Genomic DNA, 16,739 nt, shown 5'->3' with positions numbered 1-16,739 from the left:
TTTTATGGTAGTGATGAAAATATATATTTTAATGCTATAAAATCACTTAAAACGATAGGCCTTTTATAATTGGGCCTAAATTAAAGACATTAAAAGCCCAAATATTTCGAGAACCCTTTTTGTTATCTCTCTTTCTTCAGGGTACGGGATTAGAGTCAGTCACACGTTCTGTTCATCGGAAACTCAAAATGGCTTCATCGGCGCCACAGGGATCTGTCGATCCACTCACCGGGAAAGATCCGGCGAAGGCGTTAACTGCTGTAGCGTCTGGATTCTTCGATAACGTGAAGAAAAACAGGCAAAGCTTCTTCCAATTCTTCGCCATGACTGGAATCTTGCTTCTGAGCTTCCGATCTGTAAGTCAAAAGTACCGAATCCACGATCTGGAGGAAGACACAGCTGTTCTCAAGAAGGAGCAAGATAGTTTGACTGATCGTATGAGTAAAATCAAGAGCGATCTTCTTCACCAAGCTTCGATTGATTCCACCGGCGTCTTTGCTTCTCGTCTCCGTCTACTCTTCGGTGAAGAAAAGAAGTGATCGGAGATTTTGATTGAGTTAAGGTCAACGAGGTTACGAATTTCTTTACTTACTGTTGCGATGTTATTTGTAGTTCCAAACAGATGTCTCTCTTGCCTTGTAATGGCCGTCTTTAGATTGAGAGGGTTTTAGCGATTGAATGAGTTAAGAGTTTTTAATGGTGATGTGATTCAGTTCAGACAATGGTGTCTCGTTTTCAAAACCTGGTTCGTGGAATCATTTACGTTGTTGTGGCCAGTTTCCTTTGAGGCATTTCATCGAACACTTTCACTGCGTTTTAAAACTTTTTTCGTTTGAAGAATTTTGTGTTATAAAAGGTTAGCAATAAGCATATTTCAGTGCATGAACCAGTGTGTTGGTGTGTATGATTTGCAATTTTCGGCAAGATTTTGGGTTGATTACAATTAGGTTATTAATCCCGAGGATCATTTACTTAGTTAAAATAGTAAATGGATTGCTGCTGGAATCATCTAGTTAGATGGATATGGAGGAAATTTCATAGGAAATGTTATGCTAATCTTATAACTATTAGTCATCTAGTTTAAATATTTTAATCAAATAGTTCATTTAGTTAAGTATAGTTTACAAAAATGTGTCTTTGACTACAACACCACACTATTTGGTAATCATCTAGATAAGTAGAGACCAAAAATCATTTTGGTAGTTAATAGCTACTTCAAAAGTAACACATTAATCATGTTTAGCAAAAAGAAACATTAATATTGTTGGTTAAAACTTAAAAGTAATTACTAATTTACCATGTTGTTTAGCTCTGGGGAAGACATTCTTCAAGTCATAGTTAACTGTATTACTAAATCCCCCACAAGAAACTTTGACCCAGTTTTTTCTTGCTACTTTCATTTCCATAAATACATTTTCTCTGTACTACACTATTTATACTTCTCCTTTTCAATCCATTTTGTCACACTCTCTTCAATCTATAGAATCAAATTGGTGAAAAAGTCTTTTCCTCTTCAGGACACTAAAATGGCGGTCAAAGAGAAATACAATGCAGCATTGCTAATCGTTTTATCGATTCTAATTGTCGTCATGGCGGAAGACCCGTACAGATACTTCCAATGGCACATAACCTATGGCGACATTTATCCTATGGGTGTTAAACAACAGGTTCTTGATCTTTAAATCTTCTAAACTCCTAAGACAAAATCTTGCCAAAAATTAGATCTTATGTTGATTTCATCTTCCTCTTCCGATATATAGGGTATATTGATCAACAAAATGTTTCCGGGTCCGGAAATTCGCTGTGTTACCAATGACAATCTCATCATTAACGTATTCAACCATTTGGATGAACCTTTCCTTATCTCATGGTACAGTTTTATTATTATTTGAAATTGCATGCAATTGAAAACACACATACTGTATCTGACCAGCCCCCTAGTAGTGCATACGTGTAATATTGTTTATCTATTTTTTATGATTGAACACAAAAGGGCGGGGATTCAAAATAGAAAGAACTCGTTCCAAGACGGAGTGTACGGAACGACGTGCCCAATCCCGCCGGGGAAGAACTTCACCTACGCTCTTCAGGTCAAAGATCAGATCGGAAGTTTCTATTACTTCCCGTCACTCGGATTTCACAAAGCCGCCGGCGGATTCGGAGCTATCCGTATCTCCAGCCGCCCATTGATCCCCGTTCCTTTCCCTCCTCCCGCCGATGATTACACTGTTCTCATAGGCGACTGGTACAAGACCAACCACAAGGTAAATTAAAACAGACTATTCTATTTACCCTTAATGTTTGTTACTTTGCTTTGAGTTTATGATTGATGTTTATGAGAGATCTCTCTGTATATAGGCCTTGAGAGCACAGCTCGATAATGGCGGAAAGCTTCCTTTTCCTGATGTAATTCTCATCAATGGCCGCGCTAGTGGTGCAAAACTCAACGTTCAACCAGGTTTGCCATTTTTCTTTTTTTGTCTTCGTTTCGGTTTGTGATTGATTCATTTGTTTCAAATTTTGTGTTGATAATAAAGTTACGGTTGTTGATTTGACTCACAGGTAAAACGTATAGGCTGAGAATATCAAATGTAGGATTACGGAACTCACTCAACTTCCGCATCCAAAACCACATGATGAAGCTGGTTGAGGTCGAAGGGAGACACACTATTCAGACTCAATTCTCTTCTCTTGATGTTCATGTTGGTCAATCTTACTCTGTCATCGTTACAGCTAACCAACCTGCTAAAGATTATTACATTGTGGTCTCTAGTAGATTTACCCCACAGACCCTCATCACCGGCGGTGTTCTCCATTATAGTAACTCTGCTGGAGCTGTTTCTGGACCTCTTCCCGATGTACCTGATCCGATGAGCTGGTCTCTTAACCAGGCTCGATCTATCAGGTTTTGTTTTATTCCTTTGATTCTGTGACAAAGCTTTGGAGTTACTCATTCACTGCTTGTATATTTAGCTGGATTTATTGATTTTGCTCACACTTACTTGGTAGAGAAGAAACTAGTCTGGTTCTTGAATACTTTCTGAGCGGTTTTCGTTGTGTGTTGTAGGACCAACCTTACAGCGGGCGGACCAAGACCAAACCCACAAGGCTCATATCACTATGGTATGATAAACGTCACCAGAACTATCAGACTTGTTACTTCTGCTGGACAGATTCAAGGCAAGCCACGATACGCCGTGAACAGGGCATCATTTTACCCATCAGACACCCCTTTAAAACTTGCTGACTACTTCAAAATTGACGGTGTATACAAGCCTGGTAGCATATCTGACCATCCCACTAGTGGAGCATTATTCCCAATGACATCTGTCTTGCAAGCTGATCACAGAGCCTTTGTGGAGATTGTTTTCCAGAATTGGGATAATATTGTCCAGAGCTGGCATTTTGACGGTTACTCTTTCTTCGTTGTTGGGTAAGTGTTACTTTTCTAAACTGTTCTCTCATCCCTTCTCTAAGTTCTCCTAAATGTTTCTGTTTGCATCAACAAATCCACACAGTAAGTGCAGTGTAGCATTTTCTAACCAAGAAAGAGCCCTTAGAACTTAATTTTGTGAGCATCATTTTGATCGTTATATAACACACGGTTTGTGGAATTGGTATAACTATCAGGATGGAGTTTGGGAAATGGAGTACTGCAAGTAGGAAAATCTACAATCTAAACGATGCAGTCTCACGCTGCACTGTTCAGGTGAGACGACTTCTCTAACTTTTATAAGAATATTATCTTAGCAAAAAGCTGAGTCTGAAACGTGGACTGTTGGATGAATATGTATAGGTGTATCCAAGATCATGGACTGCAATATACGTGGCACTAGACAACGTAGGAATGTGGAACCTAAGATCAGAGTTGTGGGAAAGACAATACCTGGGACAACAGCTTTACATGCGTGTCTACACAACCTCGACTTCTCTCAGAGATGAATACCAAATCCCGAAGAACGCTCTTCTTTGTGGCAGAGCTATTGGACACCACAAATAGGACTGCTTTGAGTGGGCGGGAGAGTTAGATAGAAAAGAGAGAAAGTATTGTATCAATTTCCCCCATTGTTATCTACCTACAAAGATTTATTTGTATACAGAAAAAATTGGAGGTTACAAACTTAACAGTAATAATAACAATAAAAGATATTGAGGTTACAGACTTACAGTAATAACAATGGAAGATATTGTTGCATAGTGTGTGCTAGGTCTGAACAACGTAAGGTGGATGAAAAAAACTAAAGAAAGCGATAGTGCATAATAATATCTAAAAAGTAAAGAGGTTACAAACTTAACAGTAATAACAATAAAAGATATTGAGGTTACAGACTTACAGTAATAACAATGGAAGATATTGGAGAGCGATAGTGCATAATAATATCTAATCAGTGGATGAAAAAAACTAAAGAAAGCGATAGTGCATAATAATATCTAAAAAGTAAAGAGGGGCGTTCCGAGAATCGAACTCGGGACCTCTCGCACCCAAAGCGAGAATCATACCACTAGACCAAACGCCCTCTTTGCTGTTTAACTATATAAAACTTATTGTGTACTTAAGATAAACCTCTATTAGCCTGTTGCTTTTGCCACGAAAACTGAATAAGCTCACCACTGCAATTGGTTGGTAAATTTGCTAGACGCCGCCTTCTCCAATTTTTCAAAAGCAATGTCCGACGAAACAGTACCCGCCGCCGGCGACTCATCCGGCTTGGTCAACGGCTTCGTAAGCCATGGTGACTCCAAGACTCGGCGCGTGTACGAAACAGCTCGATCTGTGCATTCCGGTTCTGTGAAAGATCTTCTATCACTCGGGGTGCGTTTTCTTATCTCTTACCCTCACGTTCTAAGGGTTTATGTATCTCAGACATATTCTCCGACTCCGTTTCCCAATCTCTTTTACCAATTTCGGTTTATCTTCTTCTCGGCTCTGTGTAGGTATGCGAGAGATGTATATTCCGATTGGTAGCCGTCGAGGCATTCGATTCGGATTTGTCGTCAGTCTCGACTTCAACTCTGCGCAGCTGGATACAATCCGGTGATGATGAAACTGGTTCATCAGAATCTAATTGCTCAAGAATCTGCATTATTTGTTTAGGTATATTGCAATTCGTTTTTTCCGATGCTGCTGCTGAAAAAAAGCTGGTGAAATCGGATACTAGTAGTGATTACGTTGCTAGGGTAACGGACTTGGTGAAGCAGGATCGTCATGATTTCGATAGCTTTGGTCTTGAAGTCTCTGTGCCATCAACTATCATGGACAATGAACGTGCAGTCTTGTAAGCTTCACTTGCATTCATGTTTATGAGCATATTGAATCCTGTCTTATACATTGTACCTCTCAAGTGTTTTCCTCTTGTTTTGGTTCTGCGCTATTCTAGTGTTGATGATGTTTCTCTACCTTTATAGGTCATACCTTAAAGAAAAGTATAGCACTGAAGGTTGGCTGCAGCGTGACAAAATATCTGTTAAGGATGCTTTGAAAGTTCTAATCTTGGATCCACTTAAAGCATCTTTGGTGAGTCGGTGATCTGCTTAAATTTGTTTTTGTTTTGGAAATTGTTTGAGTTGCTTAGGTTTCATCGATGCCTCTATTGCGTAGTATCTTATACAACTGGATGTTATAATTTGTGCAATTTTCGCTGGCCAGATAACAAACATGTCTTCTCTGTTTTGAGTGTTGCAGGGCGCTCAATCAGATTCAAGCTCTTTTCACATCCGTTTGACATACTCTGAAGCATCAGATGAGGCTCTGGGTGTTTCTAAAACAACGCATGAAAGTAAGAGGAGGAAAACAGGTATGTTGAGACTCTACAGTTACTTAGTACTCAGTTGAATCTTTTTCTTGGACTCCTAATTCGTACATCATTTATGACATGGTGCATAGATAATTGCTACAAATTTTTAGGGAGTTTGTTGATGAAAGAAAATATTACATTCATGTACGCAATTATTCCATAGTTGCATTTGAAGGCTCTTTGAGCTTTCTTTGAAAGTCCAAGGAGGTAATATACAATTAAGCCGACCTCTTTACCCGCGCTACTTCAGTGTCTGGCATAAATGTAATACTTCTTTCAAAGTGCATATACCTCCATGTGATGGTTTATACATTTTCCTGATCTTCTGCCCATCTATATCAATCTCTTAAAGTTTTTATGGAGATAATACATTAAGTCCCTCTGGATCAAATTTCAGACTTCTAAAACGCCATTCAATAGTTCTATGTTATGTATTTGCAGACGCAGAGAATGGATCAAACTGTATTTCCGAGAATTCAAAGGTATTTGTTTGCATGTTCACCCATAGATTTATATTAGGGTAACATTCTTTTGTCTGGTTGTCATTATTTGGCTAACAAAAAGTCAAAAACTCATGTTCTCTTAATTTTCCTTATATTACCAGGTGTATGAACCATGCATCTTTTCAGTTCACTGCAACAAGATGCCTATCTTTTTTAGTGGTAGATACTTTAAAGTAAGTCTCTGTTTTCATGTCCTTGAGGCAGTGTATTATATAACCTTTAAATGTGTGTAAAGTAGTTTGGTAACAAATGGATTCACGGATGACCTAGATGATCTTTAACTGCTTATTGAGGATTTATTTCATTTTATGGTTCGATCTTATCCTTGCAGTACTCCAGAAATGTTAGTCAATCACGATGGATTATTGATGATGAAAGAATGGGCGAAGCGTCTGTTGAGGTAGTAGTCTCTTAGTGGTCATCTCGACTTGTTTATATTATTTGTAAGATAACAGTGACTTCAATAGATATCTGTATATGTTTTTCAGGAGATACTTGGTGGAAACATTCTTCCAGCATGCCTTGGGGATTCCTACAAGTTCCATGCTGCTGGCAGAGAAGATATTGATGTGAGAAAATTACTCTTTTCGGATGTCATATTCATATTCAACAAGTTTATGCTGATAATATAAAAGATCTCTCTTCAGGTACGGATGTTAGGTTCAGGTAGACCTTTCTTAATCGAGGTTCAGAATTCCCGCCAGTGCCCATCTGAACAATCATTGAAGGAAGTTGAAGAAAAGATTAACTACTCAGAAAAAAAACTAGTAAGGCCTAATTAATTGAACACAGATGCTGTATCAACTGATTATGTGTGCCTTTTTTGCAAGCTTACAAGCAGTATTTTGGCTACAGGTCGGGGTAAAAGATCTTAAATGTATCGGAAGTCAGTGTTGGGCAATGATGCGTGAAGGAGAAGCAGAGAAGCAGGTCAGCATTGTTTACCTTAACTCAACTAAAACTTCAGTTAGAAATGTAATGAAGACTTATCGAACTAACCACGCCAATGTTTGTTATGTACTGCAGAAGCAGTATGTTGCACTTGTATGGATTGCTCGGCCACTTGAAGAGAAAGACTTCAACTCAATCTCTTCCCTGAAAGAATTGGTGAGTCATTTGTGTAATGATTGTTAAGATTAGGTACAATCCATTGTCTATCCTCAAACCATGTTCTTTTGTTCCTAATACAAAGTGACTTTCTTCTTATATATTATTACTTCACTGCAGAAAATCTTGCAGAAGACACCAGTAAGAGTGCTTCATCGACGGAGTCCATTGGACCGTGAAAAGATTATACATTGGTTAGTGATAATCTGTCGTGAATTTCAGATTTTTACTTACCTTGGATAGCTTCTTCTGTTTAGTAATAGTCAGTCATTTGTGGTTCCAATTCTCAGGATGAAAGTCGAAAAGATAAAAGGACACTCCCACTACTTTCTATTGCATCTATGCACTCAGGTTGCCTTATCTTCTAACTCAACTCATTATAATTATCATAACTTTAAAAGATGGGCAAAGTTAACTTTTCAATAATGCAGGCTGGAACATACATCAAAGAATTTGTTCATGGAGATCTTGGTCGTACCACTCCCAGGTATCAAAAGATTTCCCTTCACTATTTTAGATTTAATTATAGGCACTAAAAAGGTAGTTTTGTGTTTAGGAAGAGCATTGAGAATAAACAATTAAAGAGTTCATTTAATTTTGGTTGCAGCATGGGATCAATTTTGGGTTGCAGGGCTGAGATAATACAACTAGATGTGACTGATGTGAAAATGGGCGATGAATGAATGATGTACTAAAGTTAAAGTCGCTCTTATTTTTTTTTATTATGTGTTTCTGTGGGAATTCAAAATTTTCATAAATTTTCGTTGTATTTTTAAAGAAATATAAAATTGTAACGCTGAATCAGTCATTGGTTAAACTATAAAATACTCTTTCCTCCAAATCTTTTCTTAATATTATAATGATGATCGTATTAGCCTAATAGAGAAGCTGTATACTTAAAAAGTTAAAACAGTAGTAAAACAGTAGTGTCATAAGTCAATCTCTTCCGTGTAAATTAGTCAATCCATGAAGCATCCACCATCTTCGCCATGAACGAATATCGATCAGCCGCTTCGTCAATCTGTAGCAACTCAAAAACATTAGTCGCTGCTTACACTTTTTTAAGCATTTATACTTGACAAAAAAATCTTATGGTTAATTATTGATATGTACCATCTTTTGTGTTGGACGTCCTGCTCCATGCCCGGCTTTGACTTCTATTCGAGCAATTAGAGGGTTCGTCTGTGGACTATTCTCTAAACTTAAACTTAATTCATATTGCATTGTCTGCAAAAGCAAAATTGGGTTTCAATTGGTTGATGAAGAAGAAGAAGAGGAAGATACAAAAAGCAAACAAGACGCTGAGAGGCAAACCGCAAGCAACTTGTAAGTATGAAGTGGGACGACTCTATCGTCGTGATCAGCCGTTAACAACATGGTTGATGGGTACTGAACAAACCGATCTGTCTTCTGTTCCCATGGCCTCTTCACATTATGCAGAGGCGAATACCTTAATTTATTATAGATTAAAACCATCAGTTATCTTAAATCTACCAAAAGAGGGAAGCTTTTAAGGTAACATGTAAAAAAAAAAAAGACTCTTACTTTATCAGCCAATGAAACTCATCTTCCTTGTCAGAACAACCAAATTCAGAAACCCAAGCATGTCCTATGGTAAACTTGTGGAACCGTAGCATGTCCATAACCCCAACATGAGCCAAAGCACATCCAAAGAGATCAGGTCTCTGCATAAAAAGGTACAAAACTCTGAATTGTAACTACAGTATGTGCTATTCATGATAGTTAAATATATTTTACCCTTCTTACCTGATTAATGCAAGCCCCTATTAGAATCCCACCATTGCTACTACCTTCAATACAAAGTTTCCTCGGTTGTGTATAACCAGCAGAAACCAAATACTCTGCCCCGGAAATAAAGTCATCGAAGCAATTCTGCTTACTGGCAAGAGCGCCTGATTTATGCCATTCCACACCATACTCACCACCACCACGGATGTTTGCAAAACAGAACACAACACCAAGATGCCTACTAAGCACAATGCGTGTTGCGCTGAAAAACGGTGTCGTGCTATCGCTAAACCCTCCATAACCATAGAGCAAACACGGGTGCGAGCCATCTAGCTTTATATCTTTTCTAGCCACGATAAACATCGGGATCTTTGTTCTGTCCTTACTCGGATAAAAGACCTATAAGGCATTAAAAAAATGGGAGATATGCATTCAAAATTAAACTATGTATTACAGATTCAAAACTTGGTGATGAAGAAAGCATTTCTATTTACCTGAGAAACTTCAAATGCTGTTCTGTCGAATCCAGGTACAGAGATTTCACGAAATACTGTAACTTTTGGAGCTTCATGGGATAAGTCACATTTGTAAATCACGCCAGGTGTGAGGAAACTTGTAAACATAAATAAAAAGGTGGTGTCTTTACGCCGAGCAATAACACCATATACTGAACCAATATCTACAGGTAATCTATGAAGCAAGGAACCGGATTTCAAGTCTCTAATCTGTAGGATGTGTTTTACATCACTCATGTAACTAACAACCAGTTGGTCTCCATTAACTGCAGAAGCTGTTGAGAGAACATCCTTTTCGTGTTCTGCAATAACATCAGTCCAGTTGCTCGGTTCCTTCAGATCAACCCGAACTACTTTGTACTTTGGGGCATCTTTGTTGGTAAAGAAAGTAAACAATGTCTCGTCGTTTGCGATAGCAATGTATTGTGCCTCAAATGTGTCGATAAGCTTAACAAATGGAAGCAGAGCGTTGCTTCCCCTAAAACCTTCTAGTCCTTTAGGAAGTGATGAGAGATCACAATGATAAACCTTGTTTACAGGGTCACAACCTTCTTCAATTGACATGATTAAATACTGCATTTGAAAAGAAGAAGAAAAAAACATATTGGTTGGATCCATAAGTGAAACCATCACCAAGAGGGATAAGAAATGGCTGGATGTTTACCTTCCCATCATCAGTGACTTTAGATCCAAACATATGTTTGGGATTCTCTTGGTCTCTCCAACATAAAACATCTTGGGACTGATCAGTCCCAAGGAAATGGTAGTATAACTCATGGTAAAGGTTAGAATTAGTCTCTGTACCAGCATCTATATTCTCTCCCTCTCTACAGACACAAAAACCACAATCCAAAACAGTTACAAAAACTCTTTTCAAAGCTTTATACACACCCAAAAGTTTCACAGTTAAAACAAAAGACTCACATTGGAGCTGGGTAGCGACTATAGAAAAAGCCTTTGCCATCATGTGTCCATGTAATTCCACTAAACTTAACCTGATCCCATAACAAGATTCATTCATGTCAATGATGAAAATGGTAACTAACGAGTGAATAATTCAGCATGAAGGAAGGAAGCCTTACCCAAGATAAAGTATCAGGCATCACCTTCTTATCTTCAATCTTCATCACTTTGATTGTAACCCAATCACTACCACTAGAGCTAAGACCATAAGCCAAATACTTGGCATCCTCACTGATACAATAAGTGTTTAAAGAAACAGTTCCATCATCACTAAGAGTATTGGGATCAAGCAAAATCTCTGCTTCAGAATCCAAATCATCCTGAAAAAAAAAGAAAAAGAAAAAGTTCAAATCTTAACGAAGCTGGAGATGGGAAGAACAAGTTACAAAAGAAGATGATTTGATAATTCTCTGCTTCAAATTAATTACCTGAACATAGAGCACACTCTGAGCTTGAAGACCAGAGTTATGGAAGTAAAAGTAACTGTTCCCTCGCTTTAAGGGAGTACCGTAACGAGGGTAGTCAATAAATTTCGTGAATTTCTCATGGAGTTTTCTCTTGGAATCGCAAGTTTTGAGCACTGAATCTGACAGTCTCACTTGCTTCTCCACAAACTCTTTCACTTCTTCAGCATCAGGATCTTCCAACCTGACAGAGATAACCAAACATAACTTAGTTTTTGTTTAACCAAACCAGTTTACGGTTGGACCAAACCGGTACACGGTTTTTTCAGACAAAAAATTAATGTGCAAACAAACAAAAATTGGTCCAGAAAATTAGCCTACTGGTCCACTAAGATCAATAATGGGCCACAATATCGATAGAGCTTGTCCAGAAAAAAAGCTCGTTACACGATTGGTTCATGATCGGAAAAATCTTTTGCTACGTTATGAACAAGAAGACCAAAACATTCAAAATCTCATAGAATAAAAAGAACCAGAGAGTAGTTTTATTTTTACAGCAGCTGGAAACGAATGCAAAAGATTTTACCAGCGGTAAGGATCGGAGACTTTAACGCCGTGGTAATCATCAACGACGGACTCATCACGCCTCGCAGTCGGGTATTGCAACCGCTCTTGGAACGTCGAGAGAGATCCCATACTTTAAATTTCCGACTAAAAAAAAAAAACTAAAGACTTTAAAGGAAGTAGTTGGTGTTTATAGTTTCGTGTAGTCAAAGAAAAAAAAAATAAGAACAAGCAGTCTCTGGTGTATTTTATAAGGACATTAAGAAATAAAGAATAGAAAAGGGAAACGTGAAGAAATGGAAAGAGCGGGCGTGACAGATGGGTGCATCGAGTCTCTCTCTCTCTCTCTCTCTCTATCTCTTAGTTATGTCGAAATTGTTTCATGAATCTGTCGACACTTTAGTGTAATGCATGTTGCCATTTTTATTATAATTTTGTTATTTCTACACTAACCTTCTTTTTTTTTTTCAAACCAAAAATAGCATATTTCTTTTTTCATGTTATTTTCTGTACTTATATTCTTCTATTTTTTCGAACCAAAAAAAAAGAAGAACTATTTTCCCATTTTTATCAAAATTAAAATTTATACTGATTATATATTATTATATTCTGTCGTAAAAGAAATTGGTGTTTTTTCCACTTTAATTTCTGAGTGACGCTAAAACCAACTAAAACATCTGTCAACACAGTTGACTAGTCAACGGTTGTAGTAACCAGCTAATTTAATCCGCGATCGTGAGAGAGTGACTCAGCCAACCCCCCCGGCCGCTACAATGTTAAAACTTAAAAAAGCTTTTGTTAGTTAGTTTTATATTTATTTATTCGACTATTTTTATTACGATTGAAAAATTCCATCACGGTTCCTTTCCTCGTATCGTAGAAAAATATACCACTATAATTCCGATCGTATCGTATTCTTTGGGAAATGTTCTACACTAATTTTTGAAACTAAAACATGATCTCAATATACTAAGCCATTCAGTCTCCAAATAATGTAAACAAGTGTGCGTTAGTGATGGATTAGTCATTGAAGCTAGCTAGCTACTTTTATTTCTATTTCAAGGTTTTTTTCTCAGGAGTCGTCTAAATTAATCAGAAAAGACAAATTTAGCTAGTGGCACCTGTGACAGATTCGCATATCCTTTGAAGCTTGCTTTATGTTTTACTTTCGTGCTTCTTATATACATAAATCGAATTAAAGTGTGTAATGCATATAGAATAATGTTGCTATACTTGGCATCCATTACACATTAAGATCGGAACAAAGCATTTATATTCATTATTTATGTAAAAAGTTGGCGCAACTAATTCTCTGATACACGAATCTTTGGATCTAACCATTATTACTGTTCTAATTACGTAAACAAATGTATTTAAATTCATTTTTGTTGTAAAACTAACACTATTTATTAGCATGTCGATATCGAATGAACAGATTTTTCTGATGCATGAAAAAACGATGATTCCAAAAAAAACTACTGTATACTACAGACAACCTTTAAGACGAAGTCAAAATGTCAATGTGTATGTCGGGCTTGAAGCCCATTCCTATAACTGATTGGAGCCCACTTTCCGGATGTAAGCTTGATTTCTCCAGCAAACGAAGTTTTAATTTTAATCATAGTCTACAAATGAGTCATGTTAGATTATACAGTCGATATTTTGACCCAAAAAAAAAAAAATAATACAGTCGATAACCTTAAGTAAAACCATATTTTCATTATTTGTCTAAAATCATCAACTCATAACTAGAATGAAAACCAATGCATGAGCATGAATATTTATAACTCATGTATAGATTAATATTGTGGCCTTTATAGCTTAATGTTTTTTTTGATGAGTTTTTGTGGTCTTGTTTTTTCTTAAGAATGTTGTAAAGAAAATATTTTGAGCTTCTAAACGCATACAAATCGAGACATATTTTTGTATTAGTGAGAAAATTTTGAACCGAATTACAATTACTGGTATCAAAATTACTATAGAAAACCTGTTTTTTTTTTTATCACAAGTAAAACGTCTAGAGTGGTGAAGTGTAGTATTATGTGGAGCAAACTTTACAAGACTTTGAAAACCATCGAATAAAGTCGGTTACCCAAAAAATTTATGTGAATCCTACTATAATTTATAATTATTAAATCCGCAAACTGGTTACATAATATATACTCATTTACAACATTTATAGAAGATGAGAGTCATGAGACAAAAAACATAGATTATTGATTTGGGATTCATGTGACTTGGTAAGTGAGTAGTACTCTATGATATCATTACCACATTCTTCATCCTCTGATTATAAATGTACGAATTTCTACAGGCTCTGGATATTCATGGCACACCTTCGTGCCAAATGAAATTTTATGATCAACAGAGCCTCTTTCATGTTGGAGCTCCATCGAAACTAGCAAACTCTTTGTGCCTTGATAGAATGATAGGTGAAAACAAATTTGAGATATAGATATACTTATTTTTTTATTAATTGAAAAGCTCGTTATACTTAGAAACCATTGTTTATTGCATAGCTAATTATTTAGAACATTGAAATACAAGTGTGCAAATTTATGATCTAATAGTACTCACGCAAAACCTGAAACCAAACTTATTAGATCTCTGTAAACTTGGTCTCACTGACAATAGAGACTTATTGCTCAATCAGACGAAGTTCAATGTTAATTTCATTACTTTGATATTTTTTCCTTCTTTTTTTCGTTTAACTTGTAGGTCAATATTTTACTTGGTACGGATTTATACTTAATTTGTTCCATAAATCAAGGCATATACGTAAGGAACAAAATTATATCCATTTACTCACCAGCATTGTAATTAGCTATCATGAAATGTAATTCATGAACTTTGTATATAGGTCATGAACTTTGTATATATATATAGGTCAGAAATGATACCAAATGAAGGAGTACACGTAATCTCTACTACTGTTTCTTCGACTTCAAATAGAACAAGGGAACATCATAATAGCATCGTAGACTTCAAAACAAGATGCTCTCCTTTCCCACATTACCATTTCTCAAAGTAAAACAAAATCTTGATTACCTTTTTGAAATTCTGGGGCCTTCTCTTCTTTTTTTCTTTAGTGTTTTTAACCATTTTCTAGAAGACGGAACATTAAAACCGCCACTAGTCAATCTTCTTACGATATAGTCCAAAGGTTACACACTAGAAATAAGGAAAAAGGACGACGGTTATATATGAGGCTTTTTTGAAAAAAAAAATTAATACCATAAAAAAAAAATGAAATGCAATCTCAACACACAAAGAAACAGTTATAAACACATATTAAAAACGAATTTTATATGAACTCAAACAGAAAAAGGAGCAAGAAAATCAAAGAGATACGTGAAACGAGAGAAGGGTTAATCGAATAATTACCCCAGATCATCGAAGCTCGTACGTCATCGCCAAAATACAAAACAAGACCGTCAGATTCAAGATATTGATAAAGTTATGTACAGATCAAGAGGGTTTTACAAAGAAACCCTAACAGATCTCTATTGGCAGTATACCCACCTCCTTCTTCCACACACAAACGCATACATACACACATGCAGATATGTATAGAAGGAGGTGGACAGAATGCCAAAGAAGTCTGCAAGAAACTCTTTGTCAAACCCTCATGAAAAGGATCGGAACAAAAAAAGTTCAAAGATCCAGTCTGTTTCCAGTGATCTTTAAGGAAACCCCCTCATAAAATTGTATGTACTACACGGAGAGAGACAAAAAGAAGTATGTATGTGATGGAATAGTGATGGGAGAGAAGGAAGGTGGTGATATTTATTGGTATTGAGATTGAGAGGCAGATGAGTTCTCTTTATGATGGGCTATATATATATAGCTTGGCTTAAAACCCTAGATGGCTGTGATGGAAAAAGAAAAGAGATTGAAAGGATTCAGATTTGAATAGAGCTCAGATCTAACAACATCGATCAACAGATAATAATGGTGGGAGAGAGAGATAGATTAAAAAAAAAGAACAAAAAAGAAAAGCGAAACTGTGAATGATTTTTTTCCTTGGGGTGTTCTTTTTTTTGTTTCTTCACTAAAAATAGGTAGCGACCTTTCAACGGGGCTTCGCCTTTGCGCCTACCGTTTCCGTTTGCCTTTTGTTTTCTATTATTTTTTTTAAAACCCTTTTCCCATAGCTAAAGAAACGTTGACGTTGGCAATATGTACAGAGTGTAACCCAAAAGATAAATGAATATTAAATAACTAACAACAGATATATAAAGTATTTATGGAACTATATATATTAATATTTTGTAATTTGAATAATATAACGTCCTGCATGTTTTCTAAAATCAATAATAGTTATTTCTTTTTCTTTAATTTTCGATGATGACAATTGCAGCAATTTATTATTCGTACTCGTTTATACCAACTCATTGTCAAGACTCAAGAGCATATAAAACGAAAATAAAACAAAATGTTGAAGTCTTAACTATATCGAACTTTCGAGCTAGCAGTAGCAGTCATTGTTTTTGTCGGTCGAGACTGAAAAATCGATTTTCATAAATTATTGTAATATACCGTTCATCATATATATTAGCTATAAAAAACTTACGAACTAATGAAAATATATGTTCTAGCTAGTATAGAAACTAAACATGAACAGATTGAATGTAGTGTGTGACCTGTAATAAGATATTATGATAGATTGAACCAAAATATGCGTGGGTAGCACCATGCATGTTGTCACGTTGATCACTACAACCGTTACTACTAACAGATAAATTATTAAAAATGATTATTAGTAACGTAAATAAATCCTAAATTACGGTACCGATTCGTTGCAGTGTATCTCAAGCGCATAATAAATATATATATATATATTAACACATAATTATAGTACAATATTGCGAACCATGTTGATATGAATCTAACAATTTTCTCACTTCTGATTCATGCGACGGTGCGAGACAACTTCCATTTAATGGGTCCATTTACAATCCACTAGAGGGAGTGGATTACAGAATCCAAGGTTCAGGGTAAAAAAACTAAAAATGAATAACAACAGTAAGACGTCTAAAGGTTAAACCTATTTGACTTCAAAGTTCAAACTATTAAATATCTCTAGCTAGCTAGGCTCATTAAAAAGGGTTCTACCTTTAGGGTTGACAAGGATCAATC

General features: G+C 36.3%; 4 protein-coding genes, 1 long non-coding RNA gene and 1 other non-coding gene across 9 annotated transcripts; 3 read left to right on the top strand and 3 right to left on the bottom strand.

Annotated features, from left to right (window-relative positions):
* Positions 1-145: 145 nt before the first annotated feature.
* On the top strand, positions 146-4,158 carry LOC104740739 (L-ascorbate oxidase homolog). Of its 3 annotated transcripts, none has more exons than XM_010461423.3 (9): positions 146-856; positions 1,518-1,667; positions 1,761-1,870; positions 1,994-2,264; positions 2,359-2,458; positions 2,563-2,905; positions 3,068-3,433; positions 3,631-3,709; positions 3,797-4,158. In XM_010461423.3, exons 2-9 carry the CDS (start codon positions 1,527-1,529, stop codon positions 3,998-4,000), a joined length of 1,614 nt encoding a protein of 537 aa, XP_010459725.1. In that variant the 5' UTR covers positions 146-856; positions 1,518-1,526; the 3' UTR covers positions 4,001-4,158. The 3 variants fall into 3 exon arrangements, with proteins under 3 accessions (XP_010459725.1, XP_010459724.2, XP_087339263.1); XM_010461422.3 differs by having other exon boundaries at positions 611-745; XM_087483137.1 differs by lacking the exon at positions 146-856 and having other exon boundaries at positions 1,184-1,667.
* Positions 189-722, top strand: LOC104740738 (uncharacterized). The gene has a single exon (XM_010461421.3). It carries the CDS (start codon positions 189-191, stop codon positions 537-539), a length of 351 nt encoding a protein of 116 aa, XP_010459723.1. The 3' UTR covers positions 540-722.
* A 287-nt stretch (positions 4,159-4,445) lies between the features above and the next one.
* TRNAP-UGG (transfer RNA proline (anticodon UGG)) lies at positions 4,446-4,517 on the bottom strand. The gene has a single exon. It is a non-coding gene; the product is annotated as a tRNA-Pro (tRNA).
* Positions 4,518-4,567: 50 nt separating this feature from the next.
* On the top strand, positions 4,568-8,246 carry LOC104740737 (uncharacterized). 2 transcript variants are annotated; one of them, XM_087483136.1, is made up of 16 exons: positions 4,569-4,813; positions 4,936-5,095; positions 5,200-5,276; positions 5,407-5,515; positions 5,684-5,795; positions 6,237-6,277; positions 6,400-6,471; positions 6,630-6,698; positions 6,787-6,867; positions 6,946-7,065; positions 7,154-7,228; positions 7,325-7,405; positions 7,526-7,599; positions 7,696-7,756; positions 7,837-7,892; positions 8,013-8,246. In XM_087483136.1, exons 3-16 carry the CDS (start codon positions 5,254-5,256, stop codon positions 8,086-8,088), a joined length of 1,050 nt encoding a protein of 349 aa, XP_087339262.1. In that variant the 5' UTR covers positions 4,569-4,813; positions 4,936-5,095; positions 5,200-5,253; the 3' UTR covers positions 8,089-8,246. The 2 variants fall into 2 exon arrangements, with proteins under 2 accessions (XP_010459720.1, XP_087339262.1); XM_010461418.3 differs by having other exon boundaries at positions 4,568-4,813; positions 4,936-5,276.
* LOC104740736 (uncharacterized) lies at positions 8,236-12,016 on the bottom strand. The gene is made up of 11 exons (XM_010461417.3): positions 11,623-12,016; positions 11,061-11,280; positions 10,752-10,952; positions 10,594-10,664; positions 10,334-10,496; positions 9,649-10,242; positions 9,173-9,553; positions 8,951-9,090; positions 8,720-8,855; positions 8,519-8,632; positions 8,236-8,426 (listed from the first exon to the last, which is right to left on the bottom strand). Exons 1-11 carry the CDS (start codon positions 11,730-11,732, stop codon positions 8,361-8,363), a joined length of 2,196 nt encoding a protein of 731 aa, XP_010459719.2. The 5' UTR covers positions 11,733-12,016; the 3' UTR covers positions 8,236-8,360.
* A 2,363-nt stretch (positions 12,017-14,379) lies between these two features.
* LOC104740735 (uncharacterized) lies at positions 14,380-15,808 on the bottom strand. The gene is made up of 2 exons (XR_760218.3): positions 14,985-15,808; positions 14,380-14,771 (listed from the first exon to the last, which is right to left on the bottom strand). It is a non-coding gene; the product is annotated as an uncharacterized LOC104740735 (long non-coding RNA).
* Between the last annotated feature and the right edge of the window lie 931 nt (positions 15,809-16,739).

The sequence above is a fragment of the Camelina sativa genome, chromosome 14 (assembly GCF_030686135.1).
Source record: "Camelina sativa cultivar CO46 ecotype springtype chromosome 14, ASM3068613v1".
Taxonomy (NCBI): domain Eukaryota; kingdom Viridiplantae; phylum Streptophyta; class Magnoliopsida; order Brassicales; family Brassicaceae; genus Camelina; species Camelina sativa.
The sequence above is the reverse complement of the archived record's forward strand: the minus strand, read 5'-3'. Positions and strand labels throughout refer to the sequence as shown.